This window comes from Eurosta solidaginis, chromosome 3 (assembly GCF_040869045.1).
Source record: "Eurosta solidaginis isolate ZX-2024a chromosome 3, ASM4086904v1, whole genome shotgun sequence".
NCBI classification, from domain to species: Eukaryota; Metazoa; Arthropoda; class Insecta; order Diptera; family Tephritidae; genus Eurosta; species Eurosta solidaginis.
The window spans coordinates 184,845,139-184,869,632 of record NC_090321.1 but is presented as its reverse complement, the minus strand read 5'-3'; the positions used below and the strand labels follow the sequence as shown (position 1 = coordinate 184,869,632).

At 32.4% G+C, this 24,494-nt stretch overlaps 1 protein-coding gene across 3 annotated transcripts in view; it reads left to right on the top strand.

The window, feature by feature from the left end:
• babo (TGF-beta receptor type-1 babo) overlaps nucleotides 1-24,237 on the top strand; it is a 103,946-nt gene extending 79,709 nt beyond the window's left edge. For all 3 annotated transcript variants that reach the window (XM_067774246.1, XM_067774245.1, XM_067774244.1), the window contains exons 4-7: nucleotides 9,424-9,651; nucleotides 9,713-9,946; nucleotides 10,553-11,076; nucleotides 15,361-24,237. In XM_067774246.1, coding sequence (XP_067630347.1) covers nucleotides 9,424-9,651; nucleotides 9,713-9,946; nucleotides 10,553-11,076; nucleotides 15,361-15,543 — 1,169 coding nt within the window. In that variant the 3' untranslated portion in view covers nucleotides 15,544-24,237. The remainder of the gene's footprint in view (nucleotides 1-9,423; nucleotides 9,652-9,712; nucleotides 9,947-10,552; nucleotides 11,077-15,360) is intronic.
• Nucleotides 24,238-24,494: the final 257 nt, after the last annotated feature.

The following is a 24,494-nucleotide window of genomic DNA, read 5'->3' as shown; positions in this document are numbered from 1 at the left end:
CAGCTGGGACTGCATTCCCTTTTGGAAAATCTTGCCACTACGAAGCAACAAGCTGCTATTGATTGGTTACTGACCAGATTATCTCCGGACAGTGTAAAGGCGATAACTTATGAAACGCCTTACAGTGACCATGATGGAATATTTTTATGTGCTCCTGGCTGTTATTAATACAATTTTAATCATTATTACAGAATGACAGACCCATCGAAATTATCAGAACAATGAGGTTAGTCGATTAAGCCATGGCTGTCCCACAGCCAGGTTTAACACAATTTAGTTTTTCTCCCTTTCAACTAATTGTTCAAATAACATTTTTTTTCTTAAGTTTTTTTAGCTTTGTCAATATAGTTTAGTTTATATTTATCTTAAAAATTGCTTAGGTATGTACATCTGTTTACTATATATTTCATATCTTATTAAGCCGATTATTTGGATATTACGAATGGGATAAGATTATTGTTCAGCCCCATTCATGAAAGGTATTAAGTTTTCGGCACAGCCGAAGACAATCCCGTCCTTACTTGTTTCTAAAACAGGTTGTAGCAAATATTCTGCGTTTGCATAAATTACTGGTCTAAGCTCCTTTTTATGATTTGATTCTGTATCTGAAACTTCAAATAAATCAACTGCATCATTAAACAAGTAAGGAAGGCTAAGTTCGGGTGTAACCGAACATTACATACTCAGTTGAGAGCTGTGGAGACAAAGTAAGGGAAAATCACCATGTTATAAACAGAACCTAGGGTAACCCTGGAATGTGTTTGTATGACATGTGTATCAAATGGAAGGTATTAAAGAGTATTTTAAGAGGAAGTGGGCCATAGTTCTATAGATGGACGCCATTAAGGGATATCGCCATAAAGATGGACCAGGCCTGACTCTAGAATTTGTTTGTACAATATGGGTATCAAATGAAATGTGTTAATAATAATTTTAAAAGGGAGTGGGCCTAAGTTCTATGGGTGGACGCCTTTTCGAGATATCGCCATAAACGTGGACCAGGGGTGACTCTAGAATTGGTTTGTACGATATGAGCATCAAGTGAAAGGTGTTAATGGGTATTTTAAGAAGGCGTGGGCCTTAGTTCTATATGTGGACGCCTTTTCGAGATATCGCCATAAACGTGCACCAGAGGTGACTAGAATTTGTTTGTACTATATGGGTATCAAATGAAAGGTGTTAATGAGTATTTTAAAAGGGAGTGGGCCTTAGTTCTATAGGTGGACGCCTTTTCGGAATATCGTTATAAAGGTGGACCAGGGTTGACTCTAGAATGCGCTTGTACAATATGGGTATCAAACGAAAGGTGTTAATAAGTGTTTTAAAAGCGAGTGGGCTTTAGTTCTATGGGTGGACGCCTTTTCGGGATATCGCCATAAACGTGGACCAGGGGTGACTCTAGAATTTATTTTGTACGATATGGGTATCAAATGAAAGGTATTAATGAGTATCTTAAAAGGGCGTGGGCCTAAGTTCTATAGATGGACGCCTTTTCGAGATATCGCCATAAAGATGGACCAGGGGTGACTCTAGAATTGGTTTGTACGATATGAGTATCAAGTGAAAGGTGTTAATGAGTATTTTAAGAGGGCGTGGGCCTTAGTTCTATATGTGGACGCCTTTTCGGGATATCGCCATAAAGGTGGACCAGAGATGACTCTAGAATTTGTTTGTACTATATGGGTATCAAATGAAAGGTGTTAATGAGTAGTTTATAAGGGAGTGGGCCTTAGTTCTATAGGTGGACGCCTTTTCGGAATATCGTTATAAAAGTGGACCAGGGTTGACTCTAGAATGCGTTTGTACAATATGGGTATCAAACGAAAGGTGTTAATAAGTTTTTTAAAAGGGAGTGGGCCTTAGTTCTATAGGTGGACGCCTTTTCGGGATATCGCCATAAACGTGGACCAGGGGTGACTCTAGAATTTATTTTGTACGATATGGGTATCAAATGAAAGGTATTAAGGAGTATCTTAAAAGGGCGTGGGCCTAAGTTCTATAGATGGACGCCTTTTCGAGATATCGCCATAAAGATGGACCAGGGGTGACTCTAGAATTGGTTTGTACGATATGAGTATCAAGGGAAAGGTGTTACTGAGTATTTTAAGAGGGTGTGGGCCTTAGTTCTATATGTGGACGCCTTTTCGAGATATCGCCATAAAGGTGGACCAGTGGTGACTCTAGAATTTGTTTGTACTATATGGGTATCAAATGAAAGGTGGTAATGAGTATTTTAAAAGGGAGTGGGCCTTAGTTCTATAGGTGGACGCCTTTTCGGAATATCGTGATAAAAGTGGACCAGGGTTGACTCTAGAATGCGCTTGTACAATATGGGTATCAAACGAAAGGTGTTAATAAGTGTTTTAAAAGGGAGTGGGCCTTAGTTCTATGGGTGGACGCCTTTTCGGGATATCGCCATAAACGTGGACCAGGAGCGACTCTAGAATTTGTTTGTACGATATGGGTATCAAGTGAAAGGTGTTAATGAGTATTTTAAAAGGGCGTGGGCCTTAGTTCTATAGGTGGACGCCTTTTCGAGATATCGCCATAAAGGTGGACCAGGGGTGACTCTAGAATTTGTTTGTACGACATGGGTATCAAATGAAAGGTGTTAATGAGTATTTTAAAAGGGAGTGGGCCTTAGTTCTATAGGTGGATGCCTTTTCGAGATATCGCCATAGAGGTGGGCCAGGGGTGACTCTAGAATTTTTTTGTACGATATGGGTATCAAATGAAAGGTGTTAATGAGTATTTTAAAAGGGAGTGGGCCTTAGTTATATATGTGGACGCCTTTTCGAGATATCGCCATAAACGTGGACCAGGGGTGACTCTAGAATGTGTTTGTACGATATGGGTATCAAATTAAAGGTATTAATGAGGGTTTTAAAAGGGAATGGCCCTTAGTTGTATATGTGAAGGCGTTTTCGAGATATCGACCAAAATGTGGACCAGGGTGATCCAGACCGTCATCGGTCGGGTACCGCTAATTTATTTATATATGTAATACCACGAACAGTATTCCTTCCAAGATTCCAAGGGCTTTTGATTTCGCCCTGCAAAACTTTTTCATTTTCTTCTACTTAATATGGTAGGTGTCACACTCATTTTACCAAGTTTTTTTCTAAAGTTATATTTTGCATCAATAGACCAATACAATTACCATGTTTCATCCATTTTTTCGTAGTTGGTATATAATTATGGCATTTTTTTCATTTTTCGTAATTTTCGATATCGAAAAAGTGGGTGTGGTCATAGTCGGATTTCGGCCATTTTCTACACCAATACAAAGTGAGTTCAGATAAGTACGTGAACTGAGTTTAGTAAAGATATATCGATTTTTGCTCAAGTTTTCGTGTTAACGGCCGGGCGGAAGGACAGACGGTCGACTGTGTATAAAAACTGGGCGTGGCTTCAACCGATTTCGCCCTTTTTCACAGAAAACAGTTATCGTCCTAGAATCTAAGCCTCCACCAAATTTCACAAGGATTGGTAAATTTTTGTTCGACTTATAGCATTAAAAGTATCCTAGACAAATTAAATGAAAAAGGGCGGAGCCACGCCCATTTTGAAATTTTCTTTTATTTTTGTATTTTGTTGCACCATATGATTACTGGAGATGAATGTTGACATAATTTACTTACATACGGTAAAGATATTAACTTTTCTTTTAAAATTTGAATTAAAAAAAATTTTTTTTTTAAAAAGTGGGCGTGGTCGTTCTCCGATTTTGCTAATTTTTATTAAGCAGACATATAGTAATAAGAGTAACGTTCCTGCAAAATTTCATCATGATATCTTCAACGACTGCCAAATTACAGCTTGCAAAACTTCTAAATTACCTTCTTTTAAAAGTGGGCGGTGCCACGCCCATTGTCCAAAATTTTACTAGTTTTCTATTCTGCATCATAAGTTCAACTCATCTACCAAGTTTCATCGCTTAATCCGTATTTGGTAATGAATTATCACACTTTTTCGATTTTTCGAAATTTTCGATATCGAAAAAGTGGGCGTGCTTATTGTCCGATATCGTTCATTTTAAATAGCGATCTGAGATGAGTGCCCAGGAACCTACATACCAAATTTCATCAAGATGCCTCAAAATTTACTCAAGTTATCGTGTTAACGGACAGACGGACGGACGGACGGACGGACGGACATGGCTCAATCGAATTTTTTTTTCGATACTGATGATTTTGATATATGGAAGTCTATATCTATCTCGATACCCTTATACCTGTACAACCAACCGTTATCCAATCAAAGTTAATATATTCTGTGAGCTCTGCTCAACTGAGTATAAAAAAATCTAAAATACTAAGCTTTTCAGAAACATGATTTCTCGTCTATTACCTTTCTCTTTCATAACTTTTGGATGGAAAGTTGATCTAGCTGTAATGCATATATAGCACCCGCATACATCGGTGCAACCTCTGGTGTAAGCAACGAAGTGCAATCTGTTGTAGTTCGGCATATTTGGTAAATCTCTTTTGACAATCTCTCTTTCGCGCTCGTTCAACGTAGTTCGACTCGTACCGCAAATACCTGAAGGGAATTTGGAATCACTTTTATTGTATTCGCTATTTAAATGTTTCTTTATAAGATTTTCTAATTTTTTTGTAACAAGAAAAGCCGATTTTTGTTTACCAAAAATTATTTTTCCATCACACGGAGCACATACTTTCAACCGATTTTTTTCATGCTCAGGTGTACCACAATATTTATTTACTTTATGTTTGATGATTTTATTGAAATTGTTCTGATGGAATGAAACCAAATTGTGAAATGACAAATATTTGTTTTTAAAAAGAAAAATTGCTCTTTATTTTTTAATTGAGTTTCAATACAATGGAATTAGTTTAATAGCAAAAAAACAAATAACATTTTTTTTAAATCAAAGAATTTTAAATTGAAAAATTGCACAGTAAAAACGTTCAAAGTAGAAAAATAAAGCGATTCGTTACGAAGTGGTACGAGAAGGAAGGGAAGATACAAAATTTCTGTCCTTAACGTCAAACAAACTGAATAAAAAAAGCTCCTTGTTTCGTAACTTGAAGGGGGAGGCGAGAAGATACGCTTTTTATCGCCATTTTGGAAAATGACCAGCTACGATTTAGATTAAAACGGATTCTGAAAGCGTATATTTTGTAGAAAGAGATGGCATCAAGCGTTTTCTATGGCATTTTAGTTTAACCTAAACTTCCTCAGGACCACTGTGATTAGGCTAATAAAATTCATCAAAAAAAAAAAAATAAATAAAAAAAAAATAAGTAATCAAACTATAAAAAGAAAAAGGAAAAAACGAAAAAATATTGCAAAAATAAAAAAAGTTATAAAGTTGTACTTATGGAAAGTTACAAAGAGTCTCGGATAAGGAGATCGCCTTTAATGTGCACAAAAAAAAAAAAAAAGAAATTATACGAAATAATATTAATGAAATAGCAAATCAAATTTAAACAAATTTGGGCAAATACAAAATAGAGTTTAATCAAAACAAATAAACTAACTAAAATAGTTAAAAAAATAAAAGTAATAATCAAAAAATAAATACACGATAGAAAAAATTAAACAAAAAGAATATGTAACAAAAAATAAAACAAATAAAAAAAGATTGGAAAAATATAAAAGTTAATAAAATTCTGCTTATTGATGTTACAGAGTCTCGGATAAATGAAGTAATATTAACTGAATAGAAATAAAAATTGATAATTTTGCTTATGGAATATAACAAACGGTCTCGGATAAGGAGATTTCCTTTAATGTTCATAAAAAAATAATAATAAAAAAATTAAGCTAAGTAATATTAATGAAATTGCAAAACAAACTAAAAAAAATTTAGGTAAGTAAAAATATTAAATATAAAATAGAGTTTAATTAAAAAAAAAAAAAAAATTAAGAAAAAAAATTAAAATAATAAGGAAAAATTAAAATATACAGAATATAAAAAGAAAAAGAAAAACAAATAAAAAATTGCAAAACTAAAAGAGTATAAACTTATGGGTTTGAAAGAAAAAACCAAAAAACAGTTTTACAATAAATATATGTATTTTTATTTTATTGTTTAAATACCACGATATTTCGACTAAAATAGTAGAAAGCAGATTCTCAAATTTGCAAAATTATGTAAAATTAATTTAAAATTTTGGCTATGGAATGTTACAAAGAGTCTCGGATAAAGATTACCTTTACTGTTCATAACAAGTGGCATCTAAGATTGTTTCCATTATAAATTATATCAGAATCCAAAAGATACACAAAACAGATACCATTTGTACCAAATTGTATGGACCTTAGAATGAATGCGATGGTTAAGTAGCTATTAAGGACCCGCTTAGTCAACTCGATTTTACGATGTGTAAATTTACAAAGTGTGAACAATTAGTGAGAGTCTGGGTGCCAGGTATGCTTTCGGAAGCTAAGTTGTTATGCCACCCTAAAGACGTATCTGAATAAAGCCTTCATCCTCATTGAAATTAATACCGATACATCTAATTTGTTAATGAAATGTTGCAAAAAGCCTCGGATGAGATTTCTTTTGATTATTAAATATTATGAAATAGTTTTTGTTATATTTTTTTGTTTGTTTTTAATTAAAGACCCTCCGGTTAGTAAGATTGAATTATTTGTCAATGAGATGTTACAAAAACCCTCAAATTATATTGTTTTTTTTTTTTTTTTATTATTATTATCAAAGGCGGTAACAAAACGAAGTTGATAGTTAAAAGCCGACCTCGAGCTTACCACATTCTTAAATTATTTTGGCCGTCATACACTTGTCAGGTAACACTATGGGCACATTCAGTCTATTCGGGGTCTTTATTGACCGGCCAGTTGAACCTTACCTAACACTTGTCAGACCGTAATCAACGTAGGTTCATTCTTTTTACGAATAACTGTTCGGAAAGCTTCAGTGTGTCACGTTCATACTCGTATCCAACTTCGAAAGAAAGGTTTTTATATAAATATGCATTGGGCTTGGAATCTGCCACGTAAATGCATCCACGGTGGATGTAAAAGAAAGGCACATTCATCGTCAGGTACTTAATCTCGTATAATTTTTCTATCGTTCATCACATTCCTTTTTTCTTTTAGGTTCTTTAAACATTGAATTTTGTTGTTGTTTAAAATATTTTTTTTTGAAATCTACATGGAAAGCGCAAAATCTAGACTTTGGTAAACTTTACACATCTCAGCTCTGCCAACTCGACGGTGTAGTGCGGAAGCCATCTTTAAAGCTTATTGTTGTATTCAGTTCAACGAAACGATTCTTAAATATATTTTGATTGATCTGAGGAAATTATTCCGATACAGGCCCTAAATGACCCCGAAAACAATTCCAAAATGACCTTGAAATAGGCTCCGATTATACCAAAAATAGTTTCGAAATAGTTCTGAAATGATTTGTTGGTTTTAATGGTGTGTTCAATTTATACTTATTATTAAGAAATCATGAGCTTTAACACCGGCTGAATATTCAATTATTATGTTTTTCTAAGATAAACTGAAGAGAAGGAAAGAAACATTTACTGGCAAATTGCGATGGTACCATTTCGAAAACCGCCACGTAATCATTATCAGGCAATCTCGTAATGTTATCAAAGGTTTCACCGAGATTCGAACCGCGAATCACACGGTGAAACTGCAGTTGCCTTAACCACTAAGTTATCCTGCTTCTATTTGTTTCCTTGCTTAATTCAGCTTATCTCATTCCTACACTACACTGAGATGAGCAAAAAAAAAAAAAATGGCGAAATGATCCGTAGATTGCGTCGAAATGATTTTGGAATAGTCCCGAACTGATCAATTATTCGTACATAAATTATACCCCAAACAATCCTTACATTATCCGTAGGCATTGCCAGATAATTCAAGAAAACGATGGCTAAAAAATCGCGAAATTGTCCAAACAAAATCCCAAATTTCTCCCATAGAGCTAAATGATTCAATATTTCTTAGACCTTGATCTATATGACCTACGTACCAAATATTATGGGTATAGTAAAAATAAACTCTACCTATTCCCGCTCCCCTACCTCCTTGATCCGCCTGGGTGCCGAATTGAACCCCTCTTGCGTAGTTTAGTCACACACAAAAATATTTGGACATCCTGACATTCAAACATTAAAATTTTCACCTTTATAATCTGACTGAGACAGGAATACACATTTTTTTAGTCTTAGTTCCAATCTCTTCGACTTCCATTTGATGACAATTATCGTCAAAAATATTATCTCTAACAATTCTCTCATCTCAAAGACCCATGCGTAAGCTGGGACTCAACATGCATATTTACATGCTTTTAATTTGCTTTCATTGTACTAATTTTCTTGCTGAGTGTGTAACTTAATCGCGGCCTATACAATCCCGAAATACAGAATTCAGATACGATTGATATACAATCATTCCAGATCCGGACAATACCAATTTGTCTGGATGTTGTCCTGTCGGCGTTTTGTTATCTCTGCCTCTTGCCGAGATTATGAAAGTAGGGATTATGAGGTGCACCGTTCTAAATTATATATAATCACTTATTTGACAATGTCAGCTCGGAAAGAAATTCTTCTCTTTGTACTTTGTATGTTTGAAAAGTCATAAGCAATTACAATTACAATTATGAAAATTTGGTGTCAAATGACGTATTGCAAGTTGTTGCGCCTTAAAGTATGCAATGGTATGTAACTTTGTTTATAGTAAGCCTGCACCGATATATGTATAGCAAAAAGGTAAAGCGCATAACATCAAAGAAGGTATGCCATACTTTGTATATATGTTCATATTAATGTTATTTCCACGTTGAATTAATTTGTTTGTTTGCATGTTTTATTTGTAAATTATCACGTAGATACATTTTGCACTTTTAGTATTTTAGTATTACTTCACTTGCTTTTTTTTAGTACCCTAAATCAAAAACCGTCACAATTCACAGTGAACAAAATTTTCAGTAGAGCTAAAAACTTATTTTCGCAAAAAGCGACATATGTATGTTATTTTTCAAGTGAAAAGAGAATATGATAGAGTAGAACATTTTGCACTGCTATGACAATTACCCAATTTCGAAATGTTTTGAGTTGTGCCTGTTTGTTTTTAGTTTAGGGTGCGAATTGTATCCTTATAAGAAATATGTCTTCCCTCATCTAAGCATCTCACATTTATCGCTTTGCACGGCTATCAGAAAATTTGGAAAACTAAAACTTTCAATTAATACTTAACGAAGAATAAAGTCACTTAATTAGTAGGACAATTTATATAAACTTATACAAGTCTCGTAAAGCTTATAAACCGCACAAAGTTTGTAAAAAACAGCTTAATTCGGTTTATAAAGTCATGAGATATTTATATTTTTATATGAATACCGTTATTGAAAAATAAGATGCAGTTATATTCACATAAATATCAATTTCTCTCACTGCCCTATAATCGATTTAGATTTCTTACCTGAAGAGCCACTAAACACTTGGGTCTTGGTTGCCATCATTTTTGGTGCCACGCTCTTTATATGCTTGTCCGTGCTATTGTCACTGTGCTTTTGGCAACGACGTAAACGCAATATCAATGGACGCACATTTCCACCAGACGATTCTGTTTGTGATCCTATTTTAAATGGCACGACTATACATGATATTATTGAAATGACCACATCGGGTTCGGGTTCAGGTGAGCAAATAATTATTTGACTTCGTGAATAAATAAATTATTGATCTTTATTCATTCTTAGCTGGTTTACCATTGTTGGTGCAACGTTCGATCGCACGCCAAATACAACTTTGTCATGTCATTGGCAAGGGACGTTTTGGTGAAGTTTGGCGTGGTCGTTGGCGTGGTGAAAATGTGGCGGTCAAAATTTTTTCAAGTCGCGAGGAATGCTCATGGTTTAGGGAAGCTGAAATTTATCAAACTGTTATGTTACGCCATGAAAATATTTTAGGTTTTATAGCTGCCGATAATAAGGGTGAGCAAAATGTAATATCTGCAGTTACTAAAAGTGAGACCGGCATATGTATGGTTCAGACGGGACAACTTTGCTACGCTTATATACACTACGCATATCCAAAAAAATTAATTTCGAGCCTACGAAATTTCATTTTATTCACCTTTTTCGACTTTGATTTTTAAGGTTTTTTGCACGACCTACTAAAAAAATTTTGTAAAATTTTCATGTATACCCTGTCCGACCAAAAAATGTCCGCTAAAAACGTTGGCGATAACAGTTTTTTGACAAAAAACAAAAAAAAAAAAAAAATTCGCCAACGTTTTTTCCTGAAGCCAAGTCCTATCGAAAAGTCGATGGCGCGATATCGGTTAACTTTCGTCCATACAAATCGACCCACCCTAATATATATATAGAAAAATAAGAAAAGGATTAGACATTAACCTCACGTGGATATTAGTTATCTTCTTAATTTAATTTAGTTTAATTAAAAAAAAACCTTACAAGCAGGTGGCAACCTTCCAAAGAAATCTTCGATGGCACCACCTTAAAAAATCTTTAAATGTGATACAGTTATACTTTTTTTTACTGAATATTAAAAATCAAAATATTTCTTCTTGCCTTCAGATAATGGCACTTGGACGCAGCTTTGGCTAGTCACCGATTACCATGAAAATGGCTCGTTATTCGATTACCTCACCACCCATACGGTGGATACAAAAACAATGCTCAATATGGCGCTCTCAATTGCCACTGGTTTGGCGCATCTACACATGGATATTGTGGGTACACGTGGTAAACCGGCTATTGCTCATCGTGATCTTAAATCTAAGAATATTTTGGTAAAATCCAATCTCAGCTGTGCGATAGGTGACTTGGGTTTGGCTGTGCGGCATGTGGAAAAGAATGATTCTGTGGATATACCATCAACACATCGCGTTGGTACTAAACGTTATATGGCACCGGAGGTGTTGGACGAAAGCATGAATGCACAACATTTTGATTCATATAAACGTGGCGATGTTTATGCTTTCGGCTTAATATTGTGGGAGATTGCGCGTCGTTGTAATATTGGTATGATATATGATGAATATCAGTTGCCATATTATGATGTTGTGCAACCTGATCCGAGTATTGAGGAAATGAAGAAGGTAAGCAAGCGATTCAGTTTTGGAAGCAGGAAGATATAATTATACACGCAAAATTATTAGAATAATTTGCGCCGAAAAGCTTATAAGAAGTTGCAAGTGTGGGCAATGGAATATAAAAAAATTTAAAGAAAAGAGTTGATAAAAGAACTAAAATAAAGAAAAAAGAAAACGTAACAAAAAAACAAAAACCAAAAAAAAATAAAAAATAAAAAAACGCAACTTAAAAGAAAATAAATTACAACAAAAAAGTAGCAGAAACTAAATTTTTTTTTATTCTTGTGAAAAATGGAAAATGTATGTAAAAAATTAATTAACATAAAAAATAATGATTAAGAAAATAAGATAACGTCAGAACCCATAAACTTAAGTTAAACATATTATTAAAAAAAAAAAACTTGGAATATAAATAAAATCGTAGCTGAAAAAAATGTATAAAAATGCAAAAAAAAGTTAATATAAACAAAAAACATATTCAATTGTTTCCTGAGGATGATCTCAGAATGAGATCGAAATATCGACCAAATAAAATTGAAATATAAAAATTTAAACTGTGTTTCAATTTTTTAAACTGCCTCGAGCTCATTAAAATTTAATAAATTATAATATTTGAAGGCAAATAAAAATATTTTTAAAAATTAAATTAACAAAATTGAATTGATAACGAAAATAGAATAACGAAGTAAGAAAACTTAAGCTTATAAACAAAAATTAAATAAAAAGCTTCAAAAATAAAAAAAAGGATTTTAATAAAAATTAAATTAAATATAAAAAGGCATAAGAAAAAAATTGAATTAAAATTAACTGAAAGAAAAAAAGTAAAAACTACAAAGATGTAATCTAAAAAAATATATTAAAACAAGTAAAGGTGTCTAAGTTCGGGTGTAACCGAACATTATATACTCAGCGTGAGCTTCAATTGCACATTTCATTTCAGATAAATTACTTTTCTACATAACACGTGGCACCGCCCGTTTAAAAAAAATGTCTCCCCATTTCCTCTTACAATAAAACTTAATAAGTGAAATATCATTGATTCAAAACTATTTTTTGCTAAGTTATATCTTATTATTCTAGTCTACGACCCTTTTAAACTTGTTTTATATCTAAGTTGCCGTGGTCTTTAACCGATCTTGTCAATTTTTACAAGAAATATTTTCTGCTATAAGGAAAATATGTGTACCCAATTTTGCTACGATATGTAAATTTTTCTTTGAGTTATGGCTCCCGAAACATTGAAAATTGCTTAGACAAAAAAGGGGCGGTACCACACCCATTTTTTCAGATTTAAGTGTTTTCCAATTTAATGTTATATTTCAATTTAGAAAGTAAAATTCTATTGATACAAAGCTGTTTTTCGCTAAGTTATAGCTTATTATTTTCGTCTACGACCCTTCTAAAAATCTTTTATATAAAAGTGGGCGTGGTCTTTAACCGATCTCGTCCATTTTTTCTAGAAATATTTCTTGCTATAGGGCAAATTTGTGTACCCAATTTTATAAAGATCCGTTAATTTTTTTCGAGTTATCGCTCCCGAAACATAGAAAATTGCTTAGTCATAAAAGGGGTGGTGCCACGCCCATTTTTTAAAATTTGAAGTTTTTCTTATTTATTGCTATAAATCCACTTGGGAAATGATATACCATTGATATAAAGCTTTTTTTCGCTAAGATATAGCTTATTTAATTCGTCCACGACCCTGTTAAAAATCGCTTTTATAAAAGTGGGCGTGGACCTTAACCGATTTCGTTAATTTTTCTTCAAAGCATTTCTTATAGTAAAGGCAACCTCTCTGCCGAACTTTGTTACGATAGGTTTAACGATTTTTGATTTATGATTAACAATATTTGTAAAATTGATTTTATCACAAGTGGGCGGTGCCACGCCCATTTTAATTTTTTTTTCAAATTTTTATCAAGAGTCTCAATATCAGGCAACATGTCAAATTTTAGCCTTCTAGGTGTATTATTTACTAAATAATCAGGGTTTTGTGTTTTCAAAAATGTTATATATATAAAAAGTGGGCGAGGTTATCATCCGATTTCGCTCATTTTCAATACCAATCTATTCTGGGTCCAGATAAGCTCTTGTACCAAATTTGGTGAAGATATCTCAGTATTTACTTAAGTTATCGTGTTAACGGACAGACGGTCGGACGGACATGGCTCAATCAAATTTTTTTTCGATACTGATGATTTTGATATATGGAAGTCTATATCTATCTCGATTCCTTTATACCTGTACAACCAACCTTTATACAATCAAAGTTAAATATACTCTGTGTGCAAAGCACGCTGAGTATAATATTATATATATATAAAATAGGATGTATGTACCTATGTATGTATGTTTGTATGTTTGTATGAGGCTTATGGACTCCGAAACTACCACGCCGATTTTATTCAAATTTTCAGGATAACTTAGTAGGAACCCGGAGAGTGTTTGTGAAAAGTTTTTTTTCCGGGAAGTGGACCAGTGACCGATTTATTCTAAACTATCGTATATATGGCTCGATTTTCCTGAAATTTGGTATGTCGGTAGCGTTATATCTAGAATAAAATGTCGGATAATTTTTCTTCCGGGAAGTGGACCAGGATACATATTGGTGACTAGGGTCTTGAGATATAGGACAAAAAGTGGACCCGGGCACCCCTAGAATGTGTTTATACAATATGGATATCAAATGAAAGCTGCTGATGAGTGCTTTAATACAGGGTAGTTTTCATACCTATTGGTGACTAGGGTCTCGAGATATAGGCCAAAACGTGGACCCGGGCACCCCTAGAATGTGTTTATACAATATGGATATCAGATGAAAGCTGTTGACGAGTGCTTTAGTACAGGGTAGTTTTCATACCTATTGGTGGCTAGGTTATCGAGATATATGGCAAAACGGGGACCCGGGTATCCCTAGAATGTGTTTATACAATATGGATATCAAATGAAAGCTGTTGATGAGTGCTTTAGTACAGGGTAGTTTTCATACCTATTGGTGACTAGAGTCTCGAGATATAGGCCAAAACGTGGACCCGGGCACCCCTAGAATGTGTTTATACAATATGGATATAAAATGAAAGCTGTTGATGAGTGCTTTAATACAGGGTAGTTTTCATACCTATTGGTGACTAGGGTCTCGAGATATTGGCCAACACGTGGATCAGGGTAACACTAGGATTTTTTACATTATGGATTTCAAATTGAAGCTGTTGATGTGTGCTTTACTACAGATAATTTTTTATACCGGTGGGTGTCTTGGGTCTCGAGATATAGGCCAAAACGTGGACCCGGATACCCCGAGACAATGTTTATACAATATGGATATCAAATGAAAACTGTTGATGAGTGCTTTTCTCCAGGGTAGTTTTCATACCTATTGGTGACTAGGGTCTCGAGATATAGGCCAAAACATGGACCCGGATACCCCTAGAATGTGTGTGTATTTTGGATATCAAATGAAAGCTGTTGCTGAGAGCTTTTAAGTAATTTTCATTGTGATATTCGATTTAGTCGCATCAACCTGGCAAAACTGATAAATGTGCATGCGAAGCCGAAATAAAGACATGAATTAATAGTACCCACATACCTATTTACATACGTCCTATTCGATTTGCCTGAAATTTGGTATAAAAATTTGCCTATATTAGTATTTACGATGCTTTTTTCCGGGAAGTAGAGCAGAGACGGACTGGGACTGGGATTAGGACTGGGACTGAGACTAGGAATGGGATTGGAATAAAATACATACCACCCTCTGGGACTGGCAATAAGATATGAAGAAGAATGAGAAAAACTTGAGAGAAGAGAACAGAGAGAAGGAGCCTGAGAAAGAGATAGAATGAGACGAAGATGGAGATAGATGAAGCGAAAAATACGGAGGGAGGAGTGAATACAAAGATTAGGAAAAAGTGTAGAGGGGCGAGGACAGAGTTAGACGGAAAAAGCTTATTAAAATGTATGCAGATATACCAAATTAGGGCAGAACAACGTCTGCGGGGTCTGCTAGTTAAAGTATAAAACCCAATAAATAGAAAAAATAAAAGTAAAAAAATTAATAAATGATAGAAATAATGAAATATATTATATATATTATGTATAAAATTTTATTGAAATAAACAAATAAAGAAAAAATCACTGATTTTTACTGGGAGTGTGAAACATGTCTAAAAAAAAAGTTAGATTTGGCATTGCCAACTTTAAGCGCACACTTTTTGTTTTAAATTGTTCGAAGTATTTATTTTATTTATGTATAACCAAGAAGCCTTTTAATATAATTTTCTTTTCTTACAGGTGGTTTGCATTGATAAAATGCGTCCAAATATACCAAACCGATGGCATGCTTCTGAAGTATTGCATGGTATGGCGAAAGTAATGAAGGAATGCTGGTATCCTAATCCTGTAGCTCGCTTGACGGCGTTACGCATAAAGAAGACTTTGGCTAACATTACGGTCGAAGATAAAGTAAAGAACTGATTGTAGTTGTAGTATGTCGCCATCTCGGCTTGAGATATCAACGGGATAACTTGCTAACAAACTGGAACTATCGAATATGGCCGTAGCACAATCAAGTGCAAAGCTTTCGATAATCTGAGGTGTTGACTGGCAGCAAAGCAGGCCTTCTCTAACTCCCTTCCTGTTTACTTTTCTACACTGGAAATACATATGTATGGTGGAAAAGTAATGGAAACTTACCTAAACAGAGAAGAGCATACCTTAAAATACCTAATTAAAGTTAAGACTAAAAAAGAAAAAAGAAAAAAAAAAAAAGAAAGATATGAGAACGACAAAGATTTATAAAGCTGTTATGATTGATGCAGAGCATTATATTAACGCACTAAAAGTTGTATTTGTAATTTTAAAAAACTATAATTTATCATATCTGGTTCTATAAGTGCAAGTGTAATGTAAACTGTATATTTGATTTAAGAAGAAAAAAGCTAAGAAAAATAGTAAATAACAATTCAAATCAATTGCAAACTAACTAAAAAGCAGCAGCTTTAAAGAAAAATAATTGAATATTAAAAATAAAGCTAACATGTTTGTATGAATGAATGTACATATATACAAAGGGAGCATAGTTAGGAGAAAAGCGGATGAAGTCTGAATTAACAGATATGTTAATGGAATGAAAAGATTCAAAAATGAACACAACTTTAAGATTTCGCCATTGCATTTGCTATTGTGGTGATTTTGAAGCTTGCGCAGAATATGTATGTATTTAGTAGTTTCATCTTTATTCAAGCATCCAAATTTGAATGTCATACTTAGCTTTTGCAGATTTTATATTGAGCCAAAACACGCAGCGCTTGTGTGAGGAAAAAGCAAAAAAATTGTATAAAAATGTTTTTTTTTATATAGGTATATACTTTTTATTGAGGCAATAATTCCCAAAACAACAATTGTTTAAAACATATGTTAAAATGAAAAATAAAAAGCATTGAAACAAACCACTATACAAATAAGATTTATGATATGAAGAGGTTTTAATGTACTCCAAAAACAAAACAACAACTAATTTACTTAGTGTTTTCATTTAATGTTTAGTTTTATTGGTTTCAAGTTATTTTATATTAAATTATACATAGAAAATGAGTAAATTAGAAAAAAAAAAACTTCATAGACCATATCGCTCATTTCGTCATAACTCAAAAAACATGACTTTTGAGTTAATAACATATAAATGTACCCAATATCATGATCCATGTTGTATAAACAAATCTTTGTGATCAGTTAAAAATTTACCACGTACTATAAAAATTAAAATATGCCTTTATATGCGCAACATATGGCAGTTAAAATCTTTGAATGGCTCTCCTGGAAAATTGTGTTTCTTGATTTATAACACTATTGAAGTAAATGAGCGATATGGCCGACTATTTTAAAATCCACCACGGTCTGTCATCAGCGATCCACACATTGAAGGCTTGTTGCTTAGCAGATCAAGCCATCAATGTACTTTAAAAGTTTCTATTTATAACTCATTTTCTAACCTTTTTTGTTGCTTCCACTCTTTTACCACAGTCAATTGAGTGCACCAATCAGGTGCTATTATCCCATTAGACGGGGATTTTTGTTGCTGCCCATATGACTTTTCTTTAAGCTCGGTCTTGAAGACTATCGTCCTATTAATATAATAACTAGTTTTTTATATTTAATAGAAAAACACAGGCACTTCAATATATATTAACTGTAATAATATTCCTTATGAAACATGACTGCCATCATCTAAGCAATTTAGCTCAGCCTATTAACAGCCGTAAAACATCCACAACCTACAACAATTCGCACACTATGTGTAAGCCGATTTTAAAAATTTAAGCATGAAACACTCAAAATAAAAAAATGCACACACCAAGTTAAAAAAGACAAAAAAAATATAATACGGGGAGAAAAAAGTTTAGATAATAAAGTATAAATATTTGAACAAAAGGAAACTTCATAAAGCTAATCATAAAACTTCTATTCCAATTCGCGTCGTGCTCCTAGTAATTTTTCTTACAAATTCTCGGCACGGGACCTACATGTTTTATGCCGACTTCGAACCACATCTGCAAGGCAGATAAGTTTTCACTGAGAAGCTTTTCTTATAAAAACTTCCTTCTAATTGAAAAAACTTGTTTCTAAAATGTTGATGTTGCTTTGCCCAGGGCGTAACCCCAGGATCTTCGGTGCAATTTTTCTCCTTTGGTGTGGTAGACGGAGCACGCTACCACCAAACCACGGCAACTAGAAAAAGTGTAATCCTTTCGTTTTTGAGTTAAAACGTAAATAAATATAAACAAAAAGTTAATAAAAAATAAAATTAGTAAGTAAATAAAATGTGATTAAAAAATTGAATTAAGAAATTTTGTATCATCTTTTTCTTGTTCGTGACGATGATTTGTTGTAAAATAACTCGCATCAAAGCAATTTAGCATTGCCTGTAACAGTAATGCAATAAAACAAACAACGATAAGAAAAACAACAGAAAAAGACTGCAAAATAACATTAAAACAAATTTTTTGGCCGAATAAGAAAGCAAATAATTCAGCCTTTATTTAAATACGGAATAGAGCTCAACAAATCAAGAGAAAAGAAATTAGCACAAAAAAACTGTTCAATAAAACTGTTAACGACAAAAAAAAAATGGAAATAAAAAAATTTATAATAAATAAATTTTAAATAAAAACATTCCAATAAAAAAGTTTTAATAAAAAACATGAAAATAAAAAATATGAAACTTAAAAAAAAAAAAATAATAAAACAATAAAAACTTTAATAAATATTGAAAAAAAAAACAATAAAAGAAATTTTAATTACACAAATTGAAATAAAAACAATTAAATAAAAGATAAAAAAAATTTTTTGATGAAAAGAATTAAATTTTTTTTAGAAAAACCTTTAAATGAAAAATCAGGGAAAAAGGGAAGTAAAAAAATCCAAAACGAAAGTTAAAAAAAAAATTTAAATAATTAACTATGACCAATGACTAGAAAAATTAAAAGAGTTAATACAAACCCTTGAAAATGGAAAGAAGCTAAAGCACTATAAAAAAAGAACACGATAACAAAAAAAAAAAAATGAGAAAATACAATTTAGAAAACAGGAAAAATCAAACAATAGTTTCGAACAAAACATAAATAAAAAATGTATGTAAATGTAAAAAATGTACTAAATAAAAAAATGTAAAAAGCGTTGAGAACTACTAAAAGTGACCACCCCTGTTGAAACAGCAAGTTTCCTTGGACTCCCGTTAGAGGATATTGATGACAATTTGTGATCTGTCGCGGCTGTTAGATGGGGCGAAGCATTGCTACAACAACAACAACAACTACTACTAAAAATGCAGAATCTTTTTATTCCTCCATTGCCATTGCTACCTCTCAAATAAGTCAGAAGGAGAATGGCTGTCGCGAATGGAAATGGTAATATTAATATTCATTATTATTATCAGTTAAGCAAACATATTTAAATATGTAAATAATGCAATATTCCTGTCATTTACAAAAACGTCTAAATAAAACTACTAAGCAAATGACTCAAGTATTCGAACCGGTGGTCCAGCCTGTTTACTATTATTTGCTATACTTTTCGCCATTGTGAATTCATACCAATTGCGAATGTTTGATAAAACGTTCACAAAAGAGAACAGCCTCGTTCACCTGTTAAATCGCTGTTCGATTACTTAAATCATTTGCCCATCTGTGTTCTTCAAACATTTTCCTGAACGTATGGTTTATTGCATTTTCTACATATGCATTTTAAAATATTTGTTTATCTGGCTGCTCATAGTTTCTCTAATAACAGCCGTATTTGACCGGAAGGTATGGCAATGGAAGAATAGAACGATTCTTCACTTGTTGGGATTCATAATGAAAGAAAGTTTCACAACATTTTTTAATAATTATAAGATCGATGAGCAGAATAGTAACAGAATGATTTTAATGCGACAGCAAAGTGTTTATACGTTTCTAATTTGTTTCCTTCCCTCTTCTTTGTAAACTTTTTTTCATTATATCAAATATTCTAAATACCAAGAGATTGAAAAGAAGGTCAGTCCAAATCTTCTCAGATATATATTTTTAGCTGTGCGCTTGCTGTTAGTATTCTTTTTGCCTCTACTATATAAGCGTATATGCTAAGAGCTATTGTAAAATTTCGCTACTCTACCCGACGACAGGAACTTAAGTGATTTTTTGGATTTAATATGTATTTATATTGTCAGAGACCGTGGAAAATTTCTTTTGATACCCCTATTGTATGCAAGCATAATGGTTTTAGTCCTACCTCGTTGTGGACCGTATATCAGATACTGGTTCCGATACAGTAGTGGTTTTCAAATAATAGGTCCCGACCCTTAGGTGGGTCGGGGACTCTTCATAATAACCTGCACCAAGGCTTTTTGTGGGTTCCATAAAAATTTACTCTGAGACAAATGGATTGGATACCGAAAACAAACACAATCCAAATCAAAGGCCTGACTAATAGCTTTAATTTCGTACCCATGCCCTCTCGTATTGTGGATGCCACCGTTTCTTGGCGTTCGTTGCAACGCGTAAACGCTGGTCTTTTTTATACTAAGAATTGTATATGTATATACATATGTACTATAAATTCTGAAATGAAACACTCGAATGTGTATACTTTTATATGTACGTAGTAAAAAACGAAAACATCTAGAAGCAACAACTACAGAAAAGACTCAAACCAAAGACTGAAACTTAGAAACAGTTACAGTGCAAAACGCCATATCGCTATACGCCACACTCACAACAATACGTGGATGCAAAAATTCAATTTTAAAAAAGTTTCTTTTTGTGACTTTTTTTTAAATATTTTCTTTAAGTTTTATTACTCGCGCTAAATGTTTGCCATTTCAAAAAGCATTATGCTAAAACAAAAAATAAATAAATTAAGACTTGATAATATGTTAGGGAGAGGACAATTTAGAGACACACTTTCACAATGTAACAGAAATAACATAAACAAAAAAAACTCAGGAATTTGCCAGTCATAAAGTGCACACTTTTGTATATAAACCATCAGCAGTTGTTGACTCAAAAAAGAATAAAAAAAAGGAAAAAAATTGAAAAAACTAAATAAGAAAAAAAAATCTCGCTTGTAAAGGGTTTTGCTTTTTCCTTACATTTCCAAAGAACAAACAAATGCGATATTTGTGTTATCAATTTAAAGTAAAAAAAAAATATTTATTTTTAAATATGCTCATGTAAATAAAATATTTTGTTTTTTTTTTTTTTTTAATCTGGCATGTTCATTTAAATATTTTGCAATTGCTGTTGTTTTATAATTATATCAATAATTAAATTTGTATTTTTTTTTATTTTAAATTATTTTCTAATATTTCATTTATTTTTTCAATTATTGCTATAAAGTTGTTGATAAAAAACAACCCTTTAAATACAATAACTCAATAAAACACATATCTATTTGTAACACAAAAAATCAGTAGTAAGTTTGTATAAAAAAATATTGTAAAAATATCTATAAACCACAAAAACCACATTCAGACCATCCCACACTAGGGTGGAGCGAAACAGAATTTTCTTAGCTACGAAATGGAATTCGTAATTTTCAAAACAATTGCGTTATTAATTGTATATGAACAAGAGCCGTGATAGACACGAATAAGTGTTATAAAAGCGAATCTGTACAAGGCGATAGAAAAGCGAACTCAGACCTAATTCACCGTCCAATAGAATTCAAAACTAAAAATTTGCGTTTTTTCGCTTTACTGCTATCCCATAGTACCCGATTTTTCTGGGAAAATCGCATGAACAAGCATTCAGCTCATGTCATGCTATCGCTGTATACTGAACTCTGCTTAAAAATAAAATTTTCTTAAACTATGACAAATTGAATGGAACCTTGCTGATGACATTTCAACAGCTGATTTGAAGCGCTTAAAACAGTAGCCTTATTTCTGATGACAAAAACATATGTACATCTTATCAAGGCGAATCTATACAAGCCGACAGCAAATTGAATTTAGACCTATCTCGCCTTACAATACAAAGTCAAATGAAAAGAAAATGTATAAAGAATAAAATAAGTCGCATTTAGCAGCAGTTGATTGATAGCATATGAAGAGATTATTTACTGTTTTTAAAACAATGGCGTTATTCCTCTGTTTGGACAAGTGCACTGACAGATCGGCATAGAGCTAGTTAAAGCGAATGTGTACTTGGTGAAAGGCAAGCGAGTTCAGAACAAATTTGTCGTATAATAGAATGTCAATTTATCCTAAGAGCTGATTGCTTCTTCTTGATTATTTTCACTATACTATACATTTGGTTTACTTTAAAATTGACTCGAAAGTGAAAAAGTTCACGAAATTGTCTTTACTTTTTCACTTTATTGTAATGAGTGAAATGAGTCTGAATTCGCCCTGACATATTTCCTTTATAGCTTAAAGTAATTCTAAAAAGAAAAAAAGACACAAAATGTCATAAAACTTTTTGAGAAATGCTTAGGGGTTTTCAGAGCTAAAGGAGTACTTTAACCTTTTTTGTTGGTGCGTGGGAGTATATTAATAACGCTATTGAAATAATTTTTTTTTTTATGATTTTAGAATATAAGTACAAATTGCTCTGCAAAGCTAAGCAATTTTTTTTATTTCGTTCCACCCTAGTATCATTAAGAAATCTGTTATCAAAGTGACCAGTCGCTCGGAACGGAGAATAATGAAAAAAATAATAATAAGAAGAAAATATGTAACACAAATTATAAAATTTGAAAACAAAAAAAAAAAAAAAACAAATAATAATGAAAAAATAACAAAAAACATTATGAAGGAACTAAAAAACTACAAAAAAAAAAATATAAAAAACTTTTTTTTTGTTTTCAAAATTTCCGGGCGAATAGGCACATACATCTATTATACCATTTTCAGTTTTATGAAGTTGGCGAAAAATTTATTTTTGTTATTAAATCTTGTGCACAAATTTTAACTATAACTTTTGGATTAAAAAAAAAATATTTATAAACTTTTACATTTTTGATAATGAAAAAAATATTAAATTTTACTGGATTAACATTTTGAAATGAAAACTAAAATTATTTTGGCTGCTAAAACTACAAAATGCTTACCTAAAGCATACAAAATTCCTATTTTATTTAGACATTCTACAAAAACACAAACTTAAATCCTGGTAAAGAAAATATCTCAAATTTATAAAAAACATAAAAATTAAAAACAAAAACTCAAGGCAAAAGAACTTTGTCTATATTGTGCGTAAATAATTCAATCCTGCTAATTTTAAGTGTGTTGTTTGTTATCTATTAATTTGTATTCCTAAATTAACATATGTCCTAATTCGTATTAAGTTTATTGAGAAGGAACGTTTTCGCAAATGTTCTGATTGATTAAGTCATGTAAATATTATTTAAAAAAATCAATGTGTACATATATATATTTTACTAAAATATTCTTAAAGACATAATTTTTTAATATATGTACTACAGATGTATGTAATTATGTATGTATAAATATTAAGTATGCCTTTTTGCGCCTGTTTTATATGTTCGTTGTTACAACACAATATACATATGTATGTTTGTGGGCGTGCATTCGGTGTACGTTTTTGTACGATTTGTTTTTATGAGATCTTCTAAAACAAATTAAAATAAAAGTAAAAAGCAAAAATAAAATTACGTTAATGTATTTATGTATAAAAAGTGTGTTTCTGTGGTCTACAACAAAAAATATTTATTATAAGCATTAAATATGTTGTACATGTATGTATCATCGGTCCCATGGAAGACTAGCACGTTTCGAATTCCCATGGAAACTAGCACGGCTCGTTATTTTCGTGGCAGACTAGCACAGTTCGTTGCTAGCTTGAGAAAATAGCGCAACACTATGCTAGTCTTCCATGCGAAGAACAGGAAAGTGTCAGTCTTCCATGAGACCGACGGTACATTCTACCTTTTGTTAAAAAATATGTGTCATTCCTTGTTATATCGGTAAATAGTAGATATAAGTTTCTTTTGGCATAAACGATTTGGTTATCTCTATCGGTTCGAAAAAATCCCACCTGAAAGTTGTGCTCAAAAATGCGCTAGCAGAAATATATTGAGCTGTGGTGTGTTTGAAGTTTTGAAATTGGTTGAACTCAAACCGAAGTTCGCTAAAATATGGCTTTCAATTTAAAACATTTTCTTGAAGGCGTCATTTAGCAAAGCAATTTCGAAAACGCTTTCGAAAAAATTTAAAAATTCGTTAACAGCTTGAACATGCTCTTAAAAATTCCGAAGGTTTTGCTGGGAGTTGTCAGGAATTATTTGAGGTAGCAGTTTTGTAGTCTATAAATTTTAGCTTGGCAAAATAACAGTTAGAAGTTTCTCGAAAATCGCCTTGATTTTTAATAATCTTTCTTTTTCGAAAAACGTTTCAGACTGTATTCTATATAAAATACTACAAAACTGAGAACCCGAAAAGGTTTTCAAAAACTCCTAGTAAAAAATTTCGAAGTTTTCATGAAGTTTTTAAACACTTCTAGAAATTTTTCAGGTTTTTGAATTGAAATTGGTTCGGGTAGTTGCCAAAAATTAATAAAAAGAAAAAAGAACTGGTAAAAAGGGTTCACAAATGTTGCTGCTATTGCTATGCTCACAGCCAAAAGCCAACCATTAATCGATCTCACATGGAATGATGCTTATACAAAATTTTTTGTTGTTGATTTTTCTTCTTAATAGATATATGTGACCCGGCCTATGAAAAGGTGGCGTATGACTAAAAAAAAAAAGAAACCTAATAAGAAACTGAAGAAATGCATTATTTATCTTTAACAGCTGTGTCTCGCAATTTTTTGAGTCATAAGCCACCTTTTCATAGGCCGGGTCACATATATTGATTTTTTATTGAGCTATGTTTGAATTGAGATTTAATAAAATATATATATATATATTTGCTAAATTGTTAATAC